The sequence below is a fragment of the Dipteris shenzhenensis genome, chromosome 27 (assembly GCF_047967505.1).
Source record: "Dipteris shenzhenensis isolate YYH24624 ecotype China chromosome 27, Dip_SZ_1.0, whole genome shotgun sequence".
Classification (NCBI taxonomy): domain Eukaryota; kingdom Viridiplantae; phylum Streptophyta; class Polypodiopsida; order Gleicheniales; family Dipteridaceae; genus Dipteris; species Dipteris shenzhenensis.
This window is the reverse complement of record NC_141622.1, coordinates 46427734-46454693: the sequence shown is the minus strand read 5'-3', so window position 1 is coordinate 46454693 and position 26960 is coordinate 46427734. Positions and strand designations below refer to the sequence as shown.

The window sequence follows — 26960 nt, the reverse complement described above, 5'->3', positions numbered from 1 at the left end:
CTGAGTGTGAACCTAAACATCAGACCAGGGTTTTGAACGGCCTTTTTGACCCTTGACCACACTTCCCATGTGATGGAGCATCCCCAAAAGAAGTGGCGAACAAATTCCAAGGCCTTCCCAGAGAGAGGGCAACACAAATTTACTATGATTCTTTTGGCCAGCTTGCCCCTTAGAGGTAACCAATTATTGATAGCTTTCCAAAGGAGAAATTTGGCTTTCCCAGATGGGCATCTAGTCCAGATTTCACCAAACTTTTCGCCCTACCAAGCTGGGCCCCGGCCTTAGGTTCCATTTGGAGTTAAGATCTCCGCCGCAGCTAAAGCCCCCTGATGCCATTAGGAAATTATAGAAGAGGCTCGTGTTGAGCTTATGCACCGAGGTCTTTCCCAAGGTCCACTAGTGGGCCCTCCAATTAATTGAAGTTACTGTGTTGGTGGGCCAGGACTCAGGGATCCTATCATACATTGCTTGGATCAGGTCTCTCTCGTTGTCAGTCATGTAGAATTTCTCCCATAGGGAATCTATCGAAATCTAGTCAGCCGACCACACGTCCCAGACATCGGCCCACGTTCTCAAGCCCTTATGGAACATGTTACTAGCTCTTCACTGATCATGGAGAGTGAAGGGGTCATCTGACCTAGATAAGGCTTTACTCCACCAAAGCGATTCTATGAGATTGGCATCACCCCGCAAGTCCTCGCACCCTTTCCAAGTAAGCTATTCCACATAAACTTTCTAACCATACCAACAACTAAATCAGACCCTACAATTTTAATGGGGAAATCCGAGAAGAGTCTGTCGTACCACCAGGCCAAGCTCGGCGGCTAGGAGCCAACCCTTGGCAATGAAAAAGCCAACCCCTTCATCGGCCCCAAGGGGATGTAGTGCATTCGTCGTTTACCACCTTTCTTCGCCCAGAGGAAACTTTTGAAAAGCCTCTCCACCTCTTGCTAATGAGATTTGGGGAAGTGCTAGATGGAGGAGACATACGGGGTCACCGCAGAGAGGATATGTTTTATGATTAGCAGCCTAGAGCTCCACCCAAGCGTGACGCCGTGCCACCTTCTAAGTTTCACCTTGATCTTAGGAGGCATTGTTCAAGTGATGTTGTAGCATATCTAAACCTTAATCTCAAAGATGTCCTTTTGAAATGGATATGTCATATGATAGTTATATGCTCGACATTTCCCATCACACATAGCTAGCCACTAACAATACATTTTGATGATTGGAAACCCGCAAAAATTGCAAAAATAAAACTCGCAAAATGTCAAAACCTGTCCATAAGGTCAACTTTCTTTTTCCAAGCCATAACTACTTATTGTGTGTAGCTATAACTAATCTTCTATATCTCATTTTTCCAAAGATTCTGGTATTTGTGGGCCCTCAAACAGTCTTGTGGCTCCAGTTATGCTAGTTTAGAGTTTCTAGTTCTAAGTGTGGAAGAGAATGTTTGTCGATGTTTCTAGATAAGTTTTCTCATCAAAGCCTCTATCGATTTTGTTTATCCTCTTAATCTTATTTGTTAATCTAACCTTGCCTTTCTCTATCATTGTGTTAGCATTCCTATAAAAATGAGTTGCTCTCATGAGCTTCCAAAGGTTTGGGAGGGGGTAGTGAACACGAGGTCCTTAACATTTTGCTTCCACATTTAACAAGAGTGCACAAGTGCATGTGGGCACTGCCTCCTACTATACAGGGCACTTTTGGAGGCAAAGCGAAAAATGTTTTTGTGAGAGCCGGGCTAAAAGGCATTTTAGCTTGATACATTGTCTGTATCAAGTGCAATCTGAACTGCTGGTGAGTTTTTGATTTTCACATCACAACTCCTTAAAAGGTAGTTTGAAATATATAATGTAGCTAGATTAACTGCACATAATAACCTTATTATAAAAAAAAGACACTTGGAAATTCACAAAAGGAGCTCCTTTATACCACTCCCTCTACCATCATAGCACTTATAGAAGATTAGTTATAACTACTTATTGTGTGTAGCTATAACTAATCTTCTATATCTCATTTTTCCAAAGATTCTGGTATTTGTGGGCCCTCAAACAGTCTTGTGGCTCCAGTTATGCTAGTTTAGAGTTTCTAGTTCTAAGTGTGGAAGAGAATGTTTGTTGATGTTTCTAGATAAGTTTTCTCATCAAAGCCTCTATCGATTTTGTTTATCCTCTAAATCTTATTTGTTAATCTAACCTTGCCTTTCTCTATCATTGTGTCAGCATTCCTATAAAAATGAGTTGCTCTCATGAGCTTCCAAAGGTTTGGGAGGGGGTAGTGAACACGAGGTGCTTAACATTTTGCTTCCACATTTAACAAGAGTGCACAAGTGCATGTGGACACTGCCTCCTACTATACAGGGCACTTTTGGAGGCAAAGCGAAAACTGTTTTTGTGAGAGCCGGGCTAAAAGGCATTTTAGCTTGATACATTGTCTGTATCAAGTGCAATCTGAACTGCTGGTGAGTTTTTGATTTTCACATCACAACTCCTTAAAAGGTAGTTTGAAATATATAATGTAGCTAGATTAACTGCACATAATAACCTTATTATAAAAAAAAGACACTTGGAAATTCACAAAAGGAGCTCCATTATACCACTCCCTCTAAGGAGGTACTGCTCCATCATAGCACTCCCTCTAAGGAGGTACTGCTAATAACTCACGCATTTTGCTTCAAACAAGGAAAAGGAGAAAAAAAGGGTAGGATAAGTAAGATTATCAAAGTTGCCACCTTTGAAGCCCGATGAAATCGAGGGTGGTACTGTTGAGGACACTTTATGGTCAAATCACTTATGAAATGAACATGCTCCCCATGAGTTCAGCACTTCCCATTGATCCCCATGAGTTCATCACTCATGATGGTGGACTTGGGGTGGCGAGCTTGCATATATAGTGATGTGAATGGCATTGAAGGTGGTTAGGTTAAGGAAAGGTGGCTAGGTTAAGGAACAATACATTTTAGGGAATTTTTTATTTTTCAACATCAAGGGGTACATACTAGGTCTTCCAACAAGAGGGCTTTGCAAAAGAGTGATAAGCCTCAAATCCTAGGCTATACAAATGTGGGAAGGTAGCCTTGTCATGCCTATGTGAGCATCAGCTTATGTCCTCATGTAAGATGGAGTGCCGCATGTGGCCAAGGATGGTGACTTACCACCCCATGACACACAAAGGGCTTGTGCGGTGGGTGGATGAGTTGTCTTGCCATCCCTCACATGTGAAGGCTCACACACACACACACACACACACACACACACACACACACACACACACATACACACACACACACACGGCCATCTACAAGGGGCACATCTGTCCATGGCCGATGCTGACAGGCAGAGGGGTCCAATGGAATCGAACGTGGGCCGGTGCCATGTAGATTTCACATCGCCGGAATGTGAAAGGAACTAAAATCGGAGGGGCGAGATTGCAATGTCCACCGACCCGCGAACCTGGGGGAAGGAACCACGTGAGGGGGGAAGGGTAACCTAACCAGAGGAAGGTTGGGCGACTGGGTGTGAGAGGTTAGACTGAGAGTTGAAAGGCCTGGGGCAGGGACGAAGAAGGGCAGACAGACCTCAGAAGCGACCGGCCGCAATGAACTCCAGCAGCTTCTGCCTCCTCCTCCTCCCCATCTTCCTTCTCGCTTTCATCGTCTCTTTACAGGCCAGTTCTCTCTCATCTTTTCTCGCTCTTTCTTACCTTTTTTGACAACATTTGCTGCATATTGCTCGTCGTGCCTAAACGCACATACTCTCTCATTTCATCATCGATTTAGGTTTATCCATTTCTGCAATTTTACCGCCTTTTGCATCGCTAGATCTCTTCAACCTTTGGATTCCTTGCTTGTTGTTCCATCTTTTCATCCGCTTCTCAGTCCCTCGCTTGTGCTTTCTCTGTGGTTTCCGCTACTTCTTAAGTTGAGTCCCCGAATCCGTACAACTAAGAGCAATTGCGCGAACATTCTTTCCTGATGCGGACCTCTATCAGCAGAAACCAGCGCGCATTTGTTAGCTCATTCGAGGATCTAAAACCAGAAGACCAAGCTCAGAGAGCTCGACTTGCGTAACTGTTTCCTCCTTTCCAGCATGAACGAGCAATGTGCAATCGAAAGGGGCCCGTATGCTACTTGAATTTTCTGTCCATTTAATAACATTATTGGATTCGGTCGACGACCGTTTTACAGGGGTGAATTTCGATTACGCATCTTCCTGTATACGATTCTTAAATTGCGCACGCATGTTTTCGTCTCTTTGGATAGGCCTTAAGGTTCCTGAAAGATCCAACGTCACATCCTCTCAAGCCGGAATTTCACCACCCAAAAAAGGTCTTGATCAAAGACATTCTCTTATGCCAACTTGCTATGACAGCCTCAGTCTTGCCAATTGCAGGGATTTACTGAAGCATGAATGCCGTCATTACGATTTGTTTCTATGCTTGAAGTTCAGTACATGTATGGACAATATATTTTTGCGTTTTGAAGCTTTATACTTAATTTATAATGATGTTATTAAGGCTGGAACTTGCTGTTGGTGATTGCAGGCTAAGCAGGATGCCTCAGAGGAGATAACTCACAAGGTTTACTTTGACATTGAGATTGACGGAAAACCTGCTGGTAGCTTTAAATTCCCACAATCCTCTGAATTTCCTAATTCCTTGATTTGTTACAAGCTATCGGCAGTTCTTTTTCGGTCAAGGAAGGCCAATAATTGCATCTGGATCATTATGAGGATTTCAGATAGGACTTCTTACAGGTCTAGAAGCTTCTTGTTGGCATACCTGTGGCAAGAATTTCAGATTGGCCTCATCTCGACCTCTGAAACTGTTGTATTCAAGTTGAATATCAGTAAAAATATACGAGGGTTTTCAGGCCTAATAACGGATAGTCCTCATTTACACCTCATGCTGCATCACATTTCTTTATTCTCAGATTCTCTTTAAACCCTACTCTTGATGAATGTTGTTAGCGATGTTTTGAAGATTTTGTTGTTCTACGTTAATTGACCGATAACAGAAAGAGAGGTTTTGAGAATATTGTTCATCAAGGAGCTAGAGAGGGGATGGTTCATCGGTCAGATGCAAAGGGCATACCTTCAAATGCATACAACCTGACCGATAACAGAAAGAAAGGTTTTGAGAATATTGTTCAAGGAGCTAGAGAGGGGATGGTTCATCGGTCAGATGCAAAGGGCATACCTTCAAATGCATACAACCTCTCTTGTTCCTATCACTCTTTTGACTTTCGAAGATTTTCTCTTGTGCCTATCACTCCTTTAATTTTTGATTCACTAATAGCCGATAATTGAAATAAGTGCCCCCTTTACTTCATCTAACGAGTAATGTTTTTTTTGACAAGGCATGATTCCAAAGAGTAATTTTCTCTGACAAAGGCACATGCCAATAAGAGCTCACCGGCAATAGGGCTTCCCAAAACTTTTTATTATATTCTTCCAAGTTATGATAGTTGGCTGTATCCAACTTGGGCCATGTCATAACTTATTATTCCAAGTTATGACAGTTGGTTGCATCCAACGTGTGCCATGATGTCATAACATCCACCTCAAACGCAGTGGTCAGCCAAGTAGCTGAGAATACCTGTTTGAACTGAACCCTATTGATCGATGCTTAAAAATACCTTGGAGGATTGCACCATAATATTTAGGAGAAAATTGACTCTCTTGATATACTAAGCCTGAGAATTTGATTCCACCTGCATTAATGATTGAGATGAAGAGAAAGGATGTAGAAGGTTTGAAACACGAACGGTCAGGCCCGAATAAAAGGGGAAGAAAGACCAGTCTGCCTATGGGGAGGGCCCTCCTAGGAGTTATTAGAGCGGGCCAGTTAGGCATGGCTTGGGCCTGATTGGCTTGTTTTCATGCGCTGAGGGCAGCCCATGATGGTGCGCTTCAGGTGGTTGTGGGTGCAGGCAGATTGGGCCTGCTTGTTGCCGTGTGGCAGCCCTTATGGAGGCGCCTTGTTATAGGCTTGCATGGGAGGGCCAGTCAGGCCACTCCTTGGGGAGCATACCAGTAGGTGACCATCCCCCTATTGGCCTGTTAATAAGCAGAGAAGCATATCGGCCACCTAGGCTTCCTGGTCGGCCTATTTGAGGCAGGGAGGTCAGCCCCTATACGGCTGCATGGCAGCTCTTCTAATGGCAGGGAGGGTTTGGCATTTAGGGCTTGCTAGTCGGCCCACCTAGACATGGAGTCGGCCTGCTTACATCAGCTGATTGACGGGGGTGGCGTGCTTATTTATAGACCCCCATAGACTGAGTGCTTTGCACATGGGAGGAGGTCTTAGCTCTGGTCCTAGCAGAGGTGTTCAACTAGGTAGTATGCCACGGCTTCCCACCTGCTTGGAGCACCACCACTATTGTGCCGATACACAAAGTCGGGGACCCTATGGATATTGGGAATTACCACCACTATTGTGCCGATATACAAAGCTGGGGACCTTATGGATATTGGGAATCGTGGCCACACTTTGGCCAAGATTTATGGGTCAGTGTTAGAGAGGGAGTACAGAGGCTCAGGGCGGTGGGCACTAGGACAGGTAGGATTCCAGAGGAAGAATTCTACTCTAGATCACATCTTCACTCTGAGGGCATATTATTGAGGAGGTGAGATTTAGATACCAAAAAGTCCACGCTTGCTTTGTAGACTTTTGTAAGGCCTTCGACACTATCCTGCGATCCCACATGATCAGGAGACTACAAGAGATGCAGATTTCAGAGACGCTAATTTGGGGTGTGATGGCGGCAGAGTTCGTGCTCTAGGTGGTCTATCAGATTGCGTCGAGAGCACGATTGGGGTGAAGCAGGGTTGCCCTCTCTCATTGACTCTCTTCAGACTTTACATCGATGAATCACATCCTTCATAGATTGCCTAGGGAGCTAGATCCTTATTGGCCGATCTCATGATACAGATATTGCTATATGCTGATGACATAGTTCTTATATCATCTTCAGCTGGAGGTCCTAGAGGTGTTCTGCAGAGAGAGACCCGACAGTCAACCTTGGGAAGACCAAGGTTATGGTCTTCAACGCCTCATGTGTAGTACTCCGTCGACTTAGCTTCAGTTACCGTGGTGGGCCAGTGGAGATAGTACATTTCTACACATACCTGGGAGACAAGACCCATTTTCACGATGACTCATGTAGCCCAAGCACGACTCACACGGGGGCATAGTACTTTGGCCCGGCTAGAGAGACAGTGCTTCTAAGCACCCTTTTAGGATCCACCGACGGACTATGGGGTCCAGGATGATTGGGAGTAAGCTCTCAGTTCCGCATGAGATAGTATTGGCAGAGTTCGCCATGACACCTCTATAGGTTGATGCCATCTTTCAGACAACAACATTCATCCATAGAGTTTGGGACTTACCTTGATGAAGACTATTAAGGCTAGCCTTGGAGTCCTCCAGACGACTCGCAGAGAGCGGCGCAGACGCATGGTATGCATGCATATCTACATGGTTTGCCAGGCACACCATTCAGATGGACATGCTTCCCCCGTTTCAGTACAACATGGATGCACCTCACGAGTCGATCTCACGAGATGAGATTAACCATATCATACGGTTAGATCTCCTCTAGCTCCATACATCTCGGACTTTGGGGGGATTAGGAGCTCCTCCCCACTAAAACCCAGTTCTATTCTTCCTGAGAGTATCGGAGGAGGGATTCATCATCAGACGCCAGTATCTTGAGGACAGAGGAGTCTCACATGCTTTGAGGATCGCCTTTGGACAGATGCAGGTTTCATCCCATCAGCTGAGGATTGAGGTAGGGAGAGTAGCAGGTATACCTAGAGAGCAGTGGATCTATATATTATGCACATTGGGAGTGGTTGAGACAGAGGAGCATTTTTCTTTGTGCATGCCCAGCCTATTAGGAGATCTGGGGTGCCTGTACCTGGAGAGAAGCGGCTTCGGCCTAGTCTCACGACTAATCCACTTTCATGACCAGGTCTACATCTGCTTGATATGTGCCAACACAGGGAGACTCTATGATGATAGATTAGAGAGCATCATGAGGCGACTAGATCACGGGATATAGAGGCTGATCGTGCATAGCGACGTGTCACTGATTTTAATGCATTTGAGCCAGCTCCAGGGCACAGTGGGGTGGAGGAGGAGCTAGCTGATATACGGGCAGTCTGGATCAGCAGAGAGAGCCGACACGGAGCCACTGAGAGAGAGAGAAGAGACCATCCTTGACACGGAGAGTGACTAGAGCACACTCTATTGAGGTCCGGCCTACCACAGGGTTCTTCAAGGGAGTCTGCCCGAGATGAAGGGTCACTTTGAACATAGCCCAGCGGGTTCAGAGATCGAGGAGACCACGCCCCCCTCCCACAGTACGAGACAGCCCGATAGACGTAGATACAATATATATTCACCGCTCACATACGAGCCACCATGGTACCAGGCTTCGGCTTCTGAGTCCTAGCTCTCAGCCTGCTTCAGTTCAGTTTGTATTTGATTTGTGCTCGAGCTCTCTAGATAAGCATAGTACCCAGCAAGGGTCCTAGCGCGCCCTTTGCTCCAGCTCATGGAGTTTTTCCTGGTGTACTTTGTACTTTGTCCCATAGGCCCGTGTGGCCTCCCGCGGATGTTAATTTTTTTTGTTTCCTGTTCAGTTTCCGCTGCACTTCTCACATGGCATCAGAGCCTACGATTGGCTAGAGATCCAAGACATGGAGGGAGCTTGAGGCCAACAAACTGTGGAGATTAGGGCTGCTGTTCAGAAGTGTTTTGGAGAGGAGTCTGCAGAGGTGTGGACAGTTCAGGTATCAATGAAGGTGTGGTGTCTTTGAAGGGTGTTTACAGATTCGAAGGGAGGGTGTCTTTCAGGGATGAGACAGCGAATGTGTGAAGGCACGTAGGCCCCAAGCCTCTTCACCATCTTCTCCAGCCCTTAACCCCTCATTCCAAGGGTCACACCTGTTCATGAAGAGACAGCTCATGTGTTGAAAGGATGCACCTTTTCACGAAAAGACATACCCCGTCCCGAAGAGAGACACCCTTTGTATGGATGTACCCTTTCATGCAGTGCATGTGATACGGTGCCTACTCGCACCCTTTTACAACCACCCATCCTACATGAAGGGATATGTGGGCATTTCGAAGGACACCCACCCCTTCACGAAAGGGAATAAGACCCTTCACCAAAGGTCATCCCTTTGGGGGCCAAATAGGCCTACCTCGCCCCCAGATTGGAGGACACGTGCAAGCAACACTTCCCTCAACTTGTGCGATCCAGCCTGCCTCTCCACTCACCAGTGGCACCCTGCCCCTGTCCTCCGCTACCTGCATCTGTTGGTATTATTATGGTCACCTTTTCACCTATGAGCCCCTAAATGAGGACATAGGGGAGGTGTACTAGTAGCTTGTTATGGGTCAAAGAGAGGCCACATGGGCAGGTTGGAAGGCTGCCATTTGGGCAGATCCAAGTACACATGAGTCCTGCCAACAAGGCAGTGTGGAATTGGTGCTGCTATAGGGTCTGTAGAAGACACCATAGGAGTATGGATGAAGTATAGGTGCAAGCAAGTACGGGCTTGTTTAAGGTTGAGGATTGGTCCTGGAGCAAGACAGCGCACAGTTGATTGGGCTGTGGATGGATGGGCCAGTTAGAGCTTGCTATATGACAGCAGGTGTCCGTTAGTAGCATCATAAACTTGGTTGGCCCAATCTGTGGCGTAGGTCACATCCAACAGACTCAGGCGAGGGCCTTAAATGGGCACATGATCTGTCGGTTGATCAAGGGTATGACCAGACTGGTCTGCCAGCTCAGCTGGGCTTTAGTCCTATAAATAGGCCCCCGCATGGGGCAGTCCATTCATGCAATGCCTCTTTGGCGGGTTGACCAGTGAAGATTCTCTTTGACAATGCTAGCACTTACAGTTTCATTGATATGGCATTGGTCTAGGAGTTGAACCGGTCAGTGGGCGGCGTAGGGCACACTTATGTGGTGAATTGTACCAAAGGTGGTTTAGAGGTTTGGGATCAATGCGTACTAGACGTGATTTTGAACGTAAAGGATATGAGTAATCACTGAATTTCCCATTCTAGCGGTGGACCGCATTGATATGTTGTCAGGAAAAGTGTGGTTTTTTTGAAGAAATCCTTCGGTAGCTTTTGTATGATGGTCCGCATTTTGATCTATATTCTGACATCAATGGCCATGTGGCCAAATATTGTAAAACCACTGCAAATAATAAAGAGAATACAAGTTCTGAACGTGCTGAGTCATATTCTCTGTTATTTTGCAATTCGATGAAAATTTATCATTCTATGCAATGTATGATGAAGATGAAATTTTCATCTTTTTCATGACATGGTCAGACTCGACACGTGCCAAAAAAAACATTGAATTTTTGCATGTTATGAATTCTGTAATTTAAGTTTATAATAATCATGATGAACTTCTGAAATGTTGGGACAGCAAGGCTATGGTGTCGAAATCAGGTCATTCCATGGATTTGGAATGTGGTCCAGTGGACTCTGGATGCTAGCAGGGTTGTGGACTTGGCCCTCGATGGATTGCCTGTTGCTATGGCTCCGATTTCACACATACACACTACTGGAGTTCAGGCAGAGTGTTGATTAAGGGGTCCAACTCTTGGATCAACTTTCACTTCTGAGAATTCAGAAGAGAGGGGTGGACCATAGATGATAGGATCGAGTTGCTTCCAAGTGCTCCACTGGTATTTCAGCAACCTTATGAGATGAGCTTGAAAGAGAAAGATGAACTTGCTCAGCAAGTTAGAGAACATATCCGAATGGGACATATTCGTCTCTCTTTGGGGAGCACTAGTGCTATTGGTTGATAAGAAGAATAAGACCATACACTTATGCATGAACTATAAAGGTCTTAACAAATATCCTTTGCCAAGGATGGATGACCTCATAGAACGTTTGCATGGATGACCTCACAGAACGGTTAATAATAAATATCGTTTGCCAAGGATGGATGACCTCATAGAACGTTTGCATGGTGCGAAATATTTCACCAAGATTGATCTGCAAATGGGGTATCATCAGATGCGTATTAGGGAAGAAGATAGCCCTAAGACAGGTTTTCATACATGATATGGGCATCCTTGGTATTCTCAAACACACCAACCATATTCCAGTAGGTGATGAAGGATATCTTTCAAAAGGTTTATGATTGTCTTTTTAGATGAGCATGAGAAGCACTTGGGAATAGTTTTGACTATTCTTAGAGTTGAAACCCTCTATGCTAAACTTTTTAAATGTGAGTTCTTTGTCAAGCACTGTTGTATTTAGGCCATATTAGTACCGTTGACAGAATCTGTATTGATCTTGAAAAAGGTACAAGTGGCCAACGAGTGGGGTATCATTGGATGCGTATTAGGGAAGAGGACAGCCCTAAGACAGGTTTTCATACACGATATGGGCATCCTTGGTCCTACCATTTGGATTCACAAACGTACCAACCATATTCCTGTAGATGATGAAGGATATCTTTCACCCATATCTGAAAAGTTTATGATTGTCTTTTTAGATGAGCATGAGAAGCACTTGGGAATAGTTTTGACTATTCATAGAGTTGAAACCCTCTATGCTAAACGTTCTAAATTTGAGTTCTTTTGTCAAGCACTGTTGTATTTAGGCCATATTATTACCGTTGACAGAATCTGTATTGATCTTGAAAAAGGTACAAGTTGTCAACGAGTGGCCAACTCATATTGTCACGGAAGTGAGGTCTTTTTTAGGCTTCACACAGTTTTGTTAATCATTCATTTTTGACTATGCGTGCTTGGCGTTGCCTTTCTCTAATCTTTTGAAGAGGGGAGAGGAAGGGTTTTGTACAAGATGATTAAGTACCGAACTTGATGTGTGTTTCAAGAAGTTTGAAGCATGCAGTCACCATCGTAACCATGTTACATATCATAGATCCTAGGAGGTTGGTGTTCGATGAAATCCAAGCAAGTCAAATAGAGGTGAAGAACTTATCAATCCTTTGATACCAAGCATCTAGGGCATGTTTCAACCATAAAATGTGTTCTTTAACTTGCACATTGTTTAGTCTTAACCTCAAAGCTTGGAGGCTGCTAAACCTATATGTCCTCCTGAATCTCCCCATTGAGAAATGCAAGGGCATATGTGAGATATACTATGCATGAGAAAGAGCTTTATGCTGTGACTAAGCATTTAGTCACGTTCCCGACACCGTTGAACTCCAGCAATTCAAAATATGTAAATCATGTCCCTTAAAATGAAAGGCATTCTTCAACTCCAACTTAGAATTTTGGATTTCAACCGGGAATTTTATATGCTCAATCGAGCACTATGCCCAAATTGGCACCGCACCGAATCTCTGTGGAATGTTCTTTTGACTTGCATTGTTGGAAGTGTGAGAAGTGCATCGAAAATGAACGGAAGAGAGAGAGAGATAGCACGCCTCACACACACACGCTGAGAAAGAGAAAGGAGAGAGGCACAAGAGAACTGTAAGTGATCTTTGGAGAAAGCCCTGCTAAGCTCGGGGAAAAACCTCGGAAACAATGGGCTGCTCGAGAGCTCGGAACACATAGCTCAACAACCAAGTGGAAGGGAGCACAAGGGAGTACCCTGCTCCTCAGGTGTAAGACTAGGCTGGCTCTACTCCTCTGCGAAGCCCCTACAATTTGTGATGATCTACTCCACGAGAGATAGTGAGATACCAAGGAGGGGGGCCTATAAATAGCCCTAGCCTCTCCCTGGTTGGTAAGCAAGAAGGAGAGCCGACCAACTACTCTCCCTGGCCAACTTATATGTAGGGGGGCCGGACCCCTCTGCCCTCGATAAAGGGCTGGTTGGCAGCCCTACGGCACCTCCTAGAGGGACAACCACCTTCCTTGCTCATGGCACACAGTCCTATAAGAGGGCACACCCCTCTAGGCCTAGGGGAGGCCGACTCAGCAGGCCCTACATGAGCCGACCAGGCCTGTTGCTCCCCTATAAAGGGCTCACCTCCTCTAGCATACAAGGAGAGCCGACTAGATCTACTTTCACGAGGCGGGCACACCCACAACATAAGCCCTCTCTCTCCCTACCCTAGCCTCACATTGGGCGAGCGCACCCACAAACAAGGCCTTCTGTCTCTACGGTGACATTAGGAGATGTTGACCTCCAACAGCCCCTCTCAGCTCTTGGATAGACGCCGGGGAGCTGGGTGTGCCGTTGGAACAACTGGAAGAATCCGTCGTGTGATGCTCCACCGCTAAAGATCGCCATAGGTATTGTCGAAGAACCCCCCGTGGCATGAACCGCCTCAGCACGATCATTGGAAACTTGGAATTGTTGCTCCTAGGGTGTAGGTGCTAGATACACTCCTCTGGTTTGATACTGAGTCATGTGGTACAATAATCCAACTGCTTGTACTGGTACATCACGCCAACAAAGAATCCTGGAACAATAATCCAACTGATACTGCCTCTGGTGCAAGGTCTGCTCCCTGCATGGGCACCTGTATCTCAAAGCTACATAGCCCCCTCTCAAGTCCAAACTGGTACACAATCGCCAGATTAATGAGCTTCAGTGCTCCAATGACAACGGGCATATAACAACTCACAAGGATTAGTCAATTGTGTCTGGGTTCCCGCATCGGCAATCTATTGACCCATCTGGATCTCCAGCAGCATCCTGCCTGGAGGATCTCCTGCTGAAGTTCCTGTAACTTGTTGATGTGATTTCGCATCGATGAAGACCTCTTGGGATCCAACAACCTCATCTGGACCTTCAGTGATCAAGACGTCTGCCATGTTGTATGACTTTAACACAGATTCCATCATCACTCACCAAATGCCGTAATTGAGCCCATCCAATTGCCGGTCAACCGAGAACGTGGGCAACACTAGAATTCTAGTCTTGTTCTTTGCCATCTCAGACAAAGTCGTCATGTCGGAGTGAAGAGGCTGATGAACTGAAAGAGAAGACCGATGGGATAGAAGGGAACTGAGGGTTGAAGAAAGGAGAAGGTGGAAGAATAGGGCCCACCCTTTAGGCCTAGGGGGGCCAACTGAGTAGGCCCTACATGAGCCGACCAAGCTTGTTGCTCCCCTATAAAGGGCTCACCTCCTGTAGCATACAAGGAGGCTGCCTAGAGCTGACTAGATGTACTCTCCTGGGGCGGGCACACCCACACCCACACCCACTCTCTCCCTACCCTAGCCTCACACTGGGCGGGCACACCTAGAAACAAGGCCCTTTCTCTCTACGGTGACATCAGGAGATGTTGACCTCCAACAGGAAGGCCATACGGTCAGAGCAGGTGCAAGATTTTGGTTTTGAAATACGTTATATAAGGGGAGCTACTAATGTAGTAGTAGATGCCTTGAGTCCCATTGGACATGTGAACATGATGAGTTCCACAAAAATCAGTCTAATCTCTTTCTTTCCTTTAAATACATATATGAGCATGATTAGCATATGGCTAAGGATGCTCATACATGCCCGGATGAACCTAAGGTTTCTACCTTTGTGCAGAAGGAAAAAATGTAGTATGCTATTCGGAGTAGAATTTTATTCCAAAAAGGCGAAGTCTGTGTTCTAGGTGTTCAAGACATAGGAAGTAAGTCCTTTATGAATGTCATGATTGCCTTTGTGCCGGACATCTTGGGGATCCAATAGACATCGGCTTTGGTCAAGAAAGATTTCTATTGGCCAAAGATGCGGACTGATATTGAATGGTATGTTCAAGAATGTCAGCAATGCCAAGTAAGTAAGGCGGAATGCCTTAGGTAGGGTGGCATGCTACAACCTGTGGAGGTATCAGATAAGAATTTCCATGGATTTCATAGTTTGGACTACCTCGTATTCAGAAGTAGCATGATGCTGTTTGGGTAGTTGTAGACAAGATTGAGAGATTTATTCCAAGGATGACTAGAATAACCACATCACCAATAGCTTAGGTGTTTGTGGAAAGGTTATTCAGTCTTTATGGCTTACCGGTTGACATTGTCAGGATCGCGATCCGCGAGTTAGGAGTCACCTTTGGCATGACAAAGCTTCTTTGCAAAAAAAAAAAGAAATTCGACACGAAGCTGAGCATGAGTTCAGCTGATATCCAAAGTCAGATTGTCAAACGGAGCGAGTGAATCAGGTACTTTAAGACATGCTTCGTGCTTATGTTCCTAGAAGCAATTTGGGGAAGAGTATCTTCCAATGGCTGAATTTGCTTATAATAGTGCAAAGCATACAGCCACTAAGTTGAGTCCCTTCATGATGACGGGTAGGTTTCAGCCTAAACTCCATGGACCATTGGGCTCCAAAACATTCGTGTCATCAACGATGTTGCCTACGAGTTGGAGTTACTGCCTGGACTCTGGAGTGTGGGTGCATCCATTCTTTCATGTCAGTCAACTGAAAGAGGTTTCTGGTGCAGATGATAGTTTGGTTTCCATTGATGAAATTTTCGTTTGGAAGATCATACAACCTATGTCCCCAATGAACCGGAGATTATAAGGAACAGCCACTTAGGAATAGGAGTATTCCTAAGTTTCTTATTAAATGGAAGGATCAGTCTGAGGATGATAACACGTGGGAAAGTGTTGAATCCATCAAGCGTAGTTTTGCTTACTAAGTTTTTTTAAATAAAATTTTTCTCATTTACTCCTTTCCTTTATTCTTTCGTCTCGTATATATAAATATTTAAATTGTAAGATTGGATATATTCTAGATCTCATGAAGATATATGAATCCATCAAGCGGCAATTCCTGAGTTTCTCACCTAGTGTAGGTAGTTTTGAGGTGGGAAGATGTTATGTCCCCTTCACGACATAATATCAGCAGGGAATGAGGTTGGGTCTTACTCTAAGGCTAAGTATACGCTATACCCAGTGTACGGGTCTTGCTCTAAGGCTAAGTATACGCTGCACCTAGTGCCCTTCACCTCCGGAGTGCCGACAGAAACTCAGTACGAAGACTTTGTATAAATGGATGCTCAAGTATGTGTGGGTGTGTGGATTTGTATGTGTGAGAGCATACTTTTATACTATGGTCTACACCCACTGTTGGGCGCTGATGACGTCAGTGGGGATGTCATAGTAGCTAGTCCCTGCTATGCGTGATTGAGTTTATGGTTTTCAATCTTATGAGTGACTTTCGTGAGATTGAAACTGCACTATGATGTGTTTTTAGAGGATGAGTTTGGGAATGTTCCTGGATTCATCTAGGTATATGTATGGGTACTCTTAAGTTGGGGACACCATTTGGTGAGTCTATACATATGAGCCATAGGCTCATATTTGGGGATCCCACAGGGATGGACTCCCTGGGCACACTAGGACCTAGAGTGAGCCTAAGCCTAGTCAATCCCTACACATGGACTCTGACGCATTGGGGCTGTGGTTGGGAGGTGAGCTTGCCAATTCCCTAGCTAACCATTACGGTGTTTGCAGATAAGGACTGCTTGGAGTATGCAATCTTGGATACACTCAGATATAGGCCTAGCTAACCTGTGCTTGAGTGCATGTATCAGTCTAGGCAACATTGAATTAGTGAGAGGGTGTGTTGGATATCACTGCCCCATGTGGGAGCCCCTATATATGGGGCAGCAGGTGAATATTGGCGGGGGTAGATATAGTTGCGGATGGCAGGTACTACTGGTCTCAGTTTCTGAGGCCACAGTAGTCATTTAAGGCTGCTTCTCTGCAACCTTCTTTGGTGCAGAGTCGGAGGGCTGAAGGGCCTTGCATTGAGTGTGCAGACCTTTGATCTGGACGTACCACTGGCTGGCACAAGCTGCCAGGTTACGCCCGGCAGACCCCGAGTCGGCTTTGTTGTTGGATCGAGTGTTCTCAGATCAGGTCGGCCTGGCCTGTGTGCTCTTGTGCTCTATATAAGGCTCACTTGAGGCCCATTCTTGCATCCCACAGAAACCTTTTCTTCAAGGCATGCAGGAGCAAGATAGAGCCTACAGTTGTTTGCAGACATGTTTTTTTGCTATATGCTGCTTCCAGTTTCAGTCCTTTGTATTGCAGTGTTTGTGACTTTGGTGAAGCAAAAGTTTTGTGTTCTTGAACCCATGTCTTCTTCCAGAGCTTTTTGAACTTGAGGGCACTTTGATTGTTTATTTCTGCGGGAATCTGTTGCAGACAAGTTGTGATAATCAAAATACTTGGTTTGCCAGTCTTTGTAATGAAGTCATGATAATTTTAGATGAGCTAGAGGCATATAGATTGCTAACGATGGTGTTTACCAAAGGCTTGTATGTCATATGTAGAAATGTAGAGCTGATCTGCTGCTTACCTATGTTTATTCAGGGCGTGTGGTCATGGGATTATTTGGGAAAACTGTACCAAAGACTGCAGGTTTGATTTGCCTCCCTTTAGCTCATTTTTACTTTAATGTTTCATTTACCAAATTGACTGTGGATTGCCATATGCATTGCTGCTTATGTTACGTGGTGTTCCTTGAACTACTGACCCTCTCAATCTATGTCTCTACCAGGGCCCAGGGGGTCCAGGTAATCGTATCCAAGTAATGGGAAAAGAAGCATGATCTTATAGGGGATATTTATGCATGGTTTTGTCAGAGCTTTTGTTGTGTGTGTGTGTGAGAGAGAGAGAGATTATTGGCTGGGCAAGAGCATGCTAGGGCCCCTGCTGAGTGATATACTAAGAAACTCAAGAACTAGGACTTGGAACTCAAGACTCAGAACCCTGAGAGAAAGCATACTCGCTTCCATTTGCCCGTAGTGATAGCCTTCGTTTTTCGGATCTCATAGTAGACCGGACAGTACATAGGAAATGCTCTTTCGTCTCTAGCTCCCCCAAATTGCATAATCTGCAAATCCACTGCTCCCCCGGTGTACATGTGGCTCTCCTTGTCTCAATCCTCAGCTGATGGGATGAGACCCGCATCTGTCCATTGGCAATCCTGAGGGCACGTGAGACTTATCTGTCCTCCATGTACTAGGGTCTGATATCATTGTAGGAGCGATGAGCAAAAAGGAGCAAGTACAGGAGTTGATGGAGATAAGCCGTCACGTCAACTAGATTAGAGAAAAGAAAGTACAATGTACTTGAAGGGAGACCGTAGGACTAAGTGTCCTAGGTGTCACATAGGGCTAAATGTCCTATGTGGCATAAAAGGCACTAAAGTACTAGAGTGCCTATTACTATGCCTGCAAGGCACATACCAGGGCCCATAGGGCATCACTAGAACCGGGAGAAGATGGCCTACAAACCCCCCTCCATGGTATGGGCTGAAGTATTCTGGAAATGTATCAGAATACCTGGTATTTTCTGGTCATGGTGGCACATGTTCATCCAAAAGGATATAGCCACCTATGAATGTACAAGGTATGTCAGATCATGTAACAAAGGGAACCAAGTGTAAAGCCTGTCGGAAGACTTGGAATTTGGGACGAGGAAGTGCCTTTGTAAACATATCTGCTATGTTGTCCTCTGCGGGAAGGTAGGACAACTCTATGTCTCCTGCTGACAACCACTCTCGAACATAATGATAGTGAACTTCAATGTGCTTGGTACGTGCATGGAACATTGGGTTACGCGCAATGGCCAAAGCACTTTGGCTGTGAGTGTAGACCATAGTGGAGGATGTCTGGTGAATACCAAGATCTGTAAGTAACTGTCGAAGCCAGACACACTCTACTGTAGCAGTGAAGGCTGCCCTGTACTTAGCTTCACAGCTAGATGTGGCAACTGTTGGTTGCTTCTTGCTGAGCCAAGAGATACATGAACTGCCAAGCAAAAAACAATTGCGGGTATGTGACACTCTGGTGTTGGAACAACCTGCGGAGTCACTATCCATGTAAGCATGCATGGTAAGTGAACCCTGATCACCATAGAAGAGGGCTAAATCTTGAGTGCCTCTGAGATATCTGAAGACTCTCTTCACTGCCTGCCAATGCTGTGAAGTGGGCATGTGCATGAACCTGCTGAGCTGAGATACTGCATATTGTAAGTCAGGTCTGGCGTGACATAGGTAAATGAGACATCCAACAGCCTCCTGGTAAAGAGTGATATCACATGGTGGGCTCCCATCATGAGCTGAAAATTTGAAGCCAGGGTTCACTGGAGTAGAGATTCGCTTGCAATCCTCGAACTGAAAACGATCAAGGAGCTGTCCAATATACTTGGACTGTGACATCATGATACCCCCCCAACATGAGCAAACTGAATGCCCAAATAATAGTGTAGCTGTCCCATGTCTGACATTTCAAAAGCCTACTGCAAATCAGCCTTGAAAGCTGCAATATGCTGAGTATCTGGGCTCGTGATTAGCATTTCATCCACATATAAAATCAGCACTAAAAAATCAGATCCACTCCCACGGACATAAAGAGTGGGCTCTGTGGGGCCGTGATTAGCATATCATCCACATATAAAATCAGCACTAAAAAATCAGATCCACTCCCACGGACATAAAGAGTGGGCTTTGTGGGGTTATTCTAAAAACCAAGGGATAGTAAGTGTGCATGAAATTTGGCATACCATGCCGTGGGTGCCTACTTCAAACCATAAAGGGCTTTTCTAAGCCGGCATACCTTGTTTTCAGAATTAACAACCTCAGAGCCAAGATGTTATGTTACATAAACTTCTTCTTGCAGATCCCCATGAAGAAAAGCAGTCTTGATGTCAAGTTGGTGCACTTGCCAATGGTGATGGGCTGCAATGGCAATGACACATCTAATAGTAGTAATCTTGGATGTGGGAGCAAAGGTCTCCTCAAAGTCAATGCCTTGTTGTTGGGCATACCCTTTTGCAACAAGACGGGCTTTGTGTCGATCTATACTGCCATCAGATTTCCTTTTTAATTTGTAGACCCACCGGGTACCAATGGCATGCTTGCTAGGAGGGAGATCTACTAATTCCCATGTGTCATTTTTGGCAATGGATTGTAACTCAGCTCTCATTGCATCCATCCACTCTTTGCTGTCAAAAGCATCTTTATGGCACAAAGGCTCTTCATTGCAAGCTGTAGCAAGGAGTGCAAACTCAAGAAAGTGACGGTGCATTTGTCTATTCCTTGATCTTGTCCGGGCAGTAAAAGACTGATCTTGTTTGCTGTCCCTCAATGTATCAAGAAGCCATGTGGGAACTTGCCTTTGCTGTCTATTGACAGCTCTTTCTTCAATCACTGCATCATGAATAGTGGGATCATTTTGTGCTAGAAGAGAAACCTGCAAATCAGCATGGGGTATAGGCTGATCATTGCTTGTTGGAGGGTCTGCAGGAGGCTCATGTTGCTGGTCAAAGTCCCCCTCTGAGGAAGGAAGAGGTAACCAAGAGTCAAAGGCATCAAACATGTCAACTTTTGGCTTAGCTTTGCAGTCCACAAGAGGAGAAGCTGAATGTTCAGCAAAGATTACATCTCTACTGACAATAATCTTCCCAGTATTTGGTGGGTATAACCTATACCCTCTGCTCTCCTGGCTGTAACCAATAAATATGCATTTGATTGCCTTGTCATCAAGCTTATGTCTCAACTAAGATGGTACATGAACATATCCAAAAGACCCAAAAACTCTCATGTGTGAAAGTGAAGGCTTCCTGCCTTTCCATGCTTCATAAGGTGTAACAGTCTTCAATGCCCTTGTAGGTGATCTATTCAGCACATAGTTGGCACACATCACTGCATCAAGCCAAAATTTATTGGGCAAGGACTTGGCCTTAAGCATGCATCTGGCCATCTCCATAGTGGACCTGTTCTTCCTCTCAGGAATAGGATTATGCTGAGGAGTGTAAGGAGTAGTGCATGAGTGTAACAATGCCCCGTGAAGACAAAAATGCATCAAACTCCTTTGACATATACTCTCTGTAACCGGCCTCTAATCACTCAGAGGGCAGTGGAACTAAACCTTTAATCACTTCAGCACTTATTTACAGCTCACAAAGCATATATCACAACCATTAACCATTGCATGATCACCATTTGGCATTTACCCATTTGTTCACAAACAAAACCACTGAAAAAGGGATGGAGGCTAGAATGCCCCTGCTCAACAGACATAGACAAGTGCACCCGATTGGCCCCAAACACCGTGGCGTCCCTTTTGGTATTTCTTTATATTTCACAGTGAAATGATTACAAGTTGCATCTGGGAGACCTTCCCTGCAACTGAGCACGAAGCCCCAATTCACTAAGCCTTCGCAAGGCTTTCAAGCATAGAACACCATCACATAAGTGCACTTAACCCATAGGCTCAACCCAAAGGCATTCTCTTTTCCGAGTGCAATTCCATTGGCTGTCCAGATGCAATCACACTGTACCCCAGCTGCACTCTCTTTGAGTGGTTTCCAGATGGGATTCACAAAGCTTTTCAAAGCTCCAAAATAAAAACAGCAAAGTACCCAACCAAAGAATGGCTCATGTAGCACTGCCTGGGCACCTGTGAGCCAAGAAAAAGGCGTCACACGAGGCCAACCAATAGCTTATGGCAAAAAGAAATTGTAGTAGCAAAATCACAACTCACCAAGCCCTGAAAACTCGAACCAAGTCCTCAATCGCCAAGAGGACATAGTAGCCAATGCCCAATTGCATTCTCAGCCAAAGAGGAGTGCAAAGGCATGACGAAAGAGCATTTACAAGAGCCGATCAGCAAGAATTCTACTGAAAAATGCGAAAAGAAGCACTTCTGTCGCGAAGAAATGGGAGTTCTTGGGCTCAAAAGAAGCGTGCTTCAGAGAGGAATGCATTGAGAAGGTTTTGGAGAAGTTTCATCGCCGGAAAGTCCTCCAAAACTGAGAAAAACCAGTCAACCAGCGCGTGGGACCACTCGAAATTCAACAGAAAGCTGTAGCTTTGCAAGAGGAGAGGCCCAAGAGGCAGAAGCAAAAAGGTCCAGAAAAAGCCACTTTTGCAAATTCGACCAGCAAAAGAAGTGCTCAGCTCTGCCCGTTCTGCCAAACGCATGGAGGGAAAAGCATATCACTACGAAGGGGAGGCAGAGGGGAAGCCATCGGGCCTAACGGAAGTCAAGGAATCCAAACGGGTGAGGAGTTATGAAGAAAAACGGAATTCAGTTGAAGGAGGCTGGAAAACCAGTCCAAAATCTCAACAAAGGGAGAAGATGAGAGAGAAAACCACACATGTGAAGTTTAGAAGACCCAGGAAGGTCCAGGAATGGCAAAGGAGCATGTAGAAGGCACTAGAGCCACCTAGAACTCTAGGGGGGCCACTGAAGGTACATGACCCTCTAGGGGACCCATTAAAAATGCCACATCATCATTTCCAAACAACCACTCTTTTAATTCCTTGGAATGTCTTTGGGCCTAGGGATTAATTACGCTTATGTGCTAGGCACCATGCCGTGTTTAATTATACATTATTAAGCCCATGCTTGGACTTTTAAAACCAAAGTTGTCACGGTCTTGTAGTACATTAAAGTACTTAGAATTTCACGCCCCCGTGACATACTCCTCTCTTGAAACAACAAACCACAGTTTGCTGCCCCAAAACACAGGAGTGAGCATGAAATATAGCATGAAAGGGTATACAAGAAAAGCCGCAGCTATAGTATACAGAGATAGTGAAAATATGGCTAGGAGAGGCATGCATCCATCCATATACACTGCTCAAAATCTATGTGATCCTCGGCGATCAATAGTCAAGATGCATCAATATCATGAAGTCTCACAGCAGAAATACTGCCAGCTCAGTATCTCGGATGAAACATATAGTGTCATCAAGCGACCTCATGAAATCACAGTGAGCCCGTCAGTACTGAGGGAGTGGAGGTGCTAGCCCCCTCTCGAACACCAGGTAATGCTCCAGACGCTCGATCTGTTGAACTACCTGTAGGAGCCCGGACTGCAGTCGGCTCTCATTGGAAAGCATCAAGGTAAAGCCGCAATATCCCAGGTGAATCTGCCAGTTCACCTTCATCCATTTCACATTAAGTGATGGGTAATTTTGAAATTTTACCAAGTAGCGACGGATAACTTTACCCTTGAGCTTTCTATCTCTGTGTACCAGAATCTACTCTGGGACCAGAAGCTCATCTTGTTCTTCCACTTCAGGCTGCACCTCATCAGGTAAATCCTCGGGAATATCTCCATGATATTGCTTTAATAAGCTCACATGAAAGGCATTATGTATCTTCCAATGCGGAGGCAACTTCAGCCTGTAAGCTACCTCATTTATCTTTTCAGAAACCTAGAAAGGACTATAGTAACGCATGTTCAGCTTTATGTACAACCTTTTCTTGCCTTTCTTATTTTTCAGCCTTGCCTTCTGAAAACGCAGCAAAACCCAATCACCTTCTGTGAATACCAATTCCCTGTGGTGCTTATCTGCTGCTCTTTTCTGCTTGTCCTAACTTCTTTGCAAGGCATATTTGATCTTCTTGTAAGCCTCTTCAAGGCTTTCCACAAAATGATCAGCTTCGAAGATTTTCTCTTTTGTATGTAAAATGGGAGGTATCTTCCTGGCACCTTCCACTATTTCAAAAGGTGCTTTACCTGTGGATGTGTGTACCGTATTATTGTAAGCATATTCCAGCAAAGGCAAATAATGCTCCCAAAGTAGCTAGTCCCTGCTATGCATGGTGGAGTTTATGGTTTTCAACCTTATGAGTGACTATCATGAGATTGAAACTGCACTATGTTGTGTTTTTAGAGGATGAGTTTGGGAATGTTCCTGGATTCATCTAGGTATATGCTTCTGCCGTATTAGCGGACTGCAAATTTCACTTTGTGAAGTTTTCGTCCAAGTTGCGGCCTGCTGGTATTGTGATAATTCTTTCTATCTTAAATGGTGCGTTGCCCTATCAGCTAGATTTAGATTTAGATGCTCGTTGGGGAGAGACTAAAATGAAAATGTTTAGACTTCACAAGCAGTTGTAGCTTGAATGAAGAGATGTTGGACTACCTTTTGATTAGCCTTCTCCTTTAGTGCTAGCCTTCATCATGGCTGAGTCTGCCCTTCACCTCCGGAGTGCCGACAGAAACTTAGTACGAAGACTTTGTATAAATGGATGCGCAAGTATGTGTGGGTGCGTGGATTTGTATGTGTGAGAGCATATTTTTATACTATGGTCTACACCCACTGTTGGGCGCTGATGACGTCAGTGGGGATGTCATAGTAGCTAGTCCCTGCTATGCATGGTGGAGTTTATGGTTTTCAACCTTGTGAGTGACTATCATGAGATTGAAACTGCACTATGTTGTGTTTTTAGAGGATGAGTTTGGGAATGTTCATGGATTCATCTAGGTATATAAATAATGCTCCCATTTGCTTTTGTGGTCTGAGACATAGCATTTAAACATATCCAAGATGGTAGAGTTTTCCTGCTCCGATTGTCCATCAGACTGAGGGTGAAAAGATGACGAAAAATTCAGCGTAGTGTCCATATTTTCAAACAGCCCTCTCCAAAAGAGGCTGGTCATCCTCAGATCTCTATCACTGATTATGGATTCAGGCATCCCATGATACTTGAAGACATGCTGCAGAAACAATTTGGCCATTTGATCTGCTGTAATTTTCTTTCTTACTGTGCCTTCTGCTTGTCAAACTTTACTTTCTGACAAACCATGCATGTTCTCACATATTCTTCCACATCTTTCCTCAAAGATGGCCAATAAAAGTATTGCTCCACTACTGTAATTGTTGCTGTAATTCCCCTATGTTCTACATATGGAGGAGCATGACTTTCCATTATGACTTTTTGTCGCATCTGATCAGTGACACTGAGTCGTCCATGCGTCAAAATGAAACCCTCTTTCAACATATAGTGATCATGCCTTTGACCATTAGAAAGCTGATCATAAATAGTTCAAAAATCAGCATCATTAACATATTGATCTTTCATCACATCTAACACATTGTTGTAAGCAATGCTCACTGCTGAAACATTGGGTTTCTTGGAGACTGCTTCAGGCTGTGGTTTCTTGGAAAGTGCATCAGCCACGACATTTTTGTTACCCGGCACATGTACAATTTGAAAATGAAACATTGAGAGGAAGTTAGCCCATCTCATGTGCTTTTTAGATAATTTTCTCTGCGTGAGAAAATATCTAAGTGACTGATGATCTGTTTGCACATAAAAATCAGCTCCAAGAAGGTAATGTTTCCATGTGGTCAAAGCATGTATCACTGCTAACATTTCCTTCTCGTATATCTGCAAGTACAATTCAACATCTTTGAGAACTCTACTCTCATATGCAACTACTCTGCCATCCTGCATCAAAGTGCCTCCTATGCTGTTCCCACATGCATCACAAGTTACAGCAAACCGAAACGGTACAGCTTTCTTTTGTAAAGCATGCAAGGGAGAAGCAATTTCTGCAAAGTACTTTATAAACCTCCGATAGTATGAACACAACTCAAGAAAGCTTCTGACTTCATGTAGATTTTTCAAAATTGGCCAACTCCTTATGGCCTCAACTTTTGCAAGATCCATCTTGACTCCATCCTTTGATACTATATGACCGAGAAAATGAATCTCATGCATAAAGAACTCACTTTTCTTGGTGTTTATTAATAGCTTGTGTCTTTTCAACTCTTGAAACACAATAGTGAGATGTTTCTTGTGCTCGTGCTCATTTTTAGAGAACACAATGATGTCATCGAAGAAAGTGCCCACAAACTTTCTGTGTGCACTAAAAATTCTGTCCATTCTATTGAAAGTGGCAGGTGCATTAGTCAAACCAAAAGGCATCACAAGGAACTCATATAAGCCAAATGAAGTGCGGAAGGCTGTCTTGTAGACATCTTCAGGCCGTATCCTTATCTGATGGTATCCACTTTTAAGGTCAATACGACTGAACATTGAGGAACCTTCCAACCGATCCAATATATCATCAATGCGTGGAATTGGAAAACGGTTCTTAATTGTGACTTTATTCAAAGCCTTATAATCTCCAACTGCCATCCTTCTTTTTCACAAGCAATACAAGGGAACAATAAGGAGAATTACTTGGCTGTATTAATTCCTTTTCCAAGAGTTCCTTCTCTTGTGACATTATCATTCCTGTGGTGCCTTACTGACACGATAGGGAGGTATATTAGGCGGTGAGCTTCCTGGAATTATATCAATTTGATGATCCTCGGGCCTCTTGGGAGGTAATTCTTGAGGAAGTGCATTTGAGAAACAATCCTGAAAATCTGAAATAAAAGCAGCCCTTTCTCTATCTAAAGCAGAAAGAGTAGAGCCTTCTTGAACTGGTTGGCTGTCCTCTTTGACAAAAATCAAGTACGCTGAAATATGACGCTTTATTACATTGGAAATACAAGAAGCTGAAACTACAGGGATGGACTCCTCTTTCAACTTTACATCAAGTACATGATTTTTGCCTCTATGAGTTATAGAAATCTTCTTGTTTCTCATCTGCACATCAGCCCCCACCCTGTACATCCAAGAAGCAAAGCATCACACTCTGGCAAAGGCATAATGTAGAAGTCCTCTGCATCCTGATATCCCTGGATATGCATCCTCAACTTGCCAATGATAGGAGTGACGGGTGTGTTGAGTTCAGGGTTGGCCATATCACACATGCCAGATGGCCCCATTTCCTCAGGCTTGATGCCAAGCCTTCCTGCCATATCAGGAGTTATGAAATTTGCCTTTGCCCCAGAATTAAAGAAAAACAAACAATTCTGATTTTTGATTTTTCCCCATGCTCTGGACATCTCAGTCTTTTTCGTTTCTTCTTCATCATGTGCATGTGGCAAACTCCCAATCACATTTGGAAGAAGTCCTGCGGAAGGTTTAGGCTTTTTGCCCTTCCGATCAGCCTGTTTATCACCATTCTTATCATCATCTGACCTGTCTCTTTTCTTGAATGGGTAATCATAAGAGCGGTGTCCCTCTCCTTTGCATATAAAACATTTGTTTTGCTCCATGAGTGACTTTTTCTCTTCATCAGCTAACTTGGTACGAGGCTGTTTATTAGGCTGTCCATGCCTTTCACCAGCTTTGAATTGGGCTTTTCCTCCCTTTTGAAACGGTCGTTTGCCATAATTTTTATTTTCAG

At 44.6% G+C, this 26960-nt stretch overlaps 1 protein-coding gene across 3 annotated transcripts in view; it reads left to right on the top strand.

The window, feature by feature from the left end:
* Positions 1–3516: 3516 nt before the first annotated feature.
* The window catches only part of LOC147884393 (peptidyl-prolyl cis-trans isomerase CYP19-4-like), a 45232-nt gene continuing 21788 nt past the window's right edge, over positions 3517–26960 (top strand). Inside the window, exons 1-4 of one of the 3 annotated variants that reach the window (XM_087398241.1) lie at positions 3561–3669; positions 4265–4330; positions 4546–4618; positions 17283–17330. In XM_087398241.1, coding sequence (XP_087254367.1) covers positions 3601–3669; positions 4265–4330; positions 4546–4618; positions 17283–17330 — 256 coding nt within the window. In that variant the 5' untranslated portion in view covers positions 3561–3600. Of the gene's footprint in view, positions 3670–4049; positions 4124–4264; positions 4331–4545; positions 4619–17282; positions 17331–26960 lie in introns of those variants that run through there. The other 2 variants (XM_087398242.1, XM_087398243.1) reach the window with 2 other exon arrangements.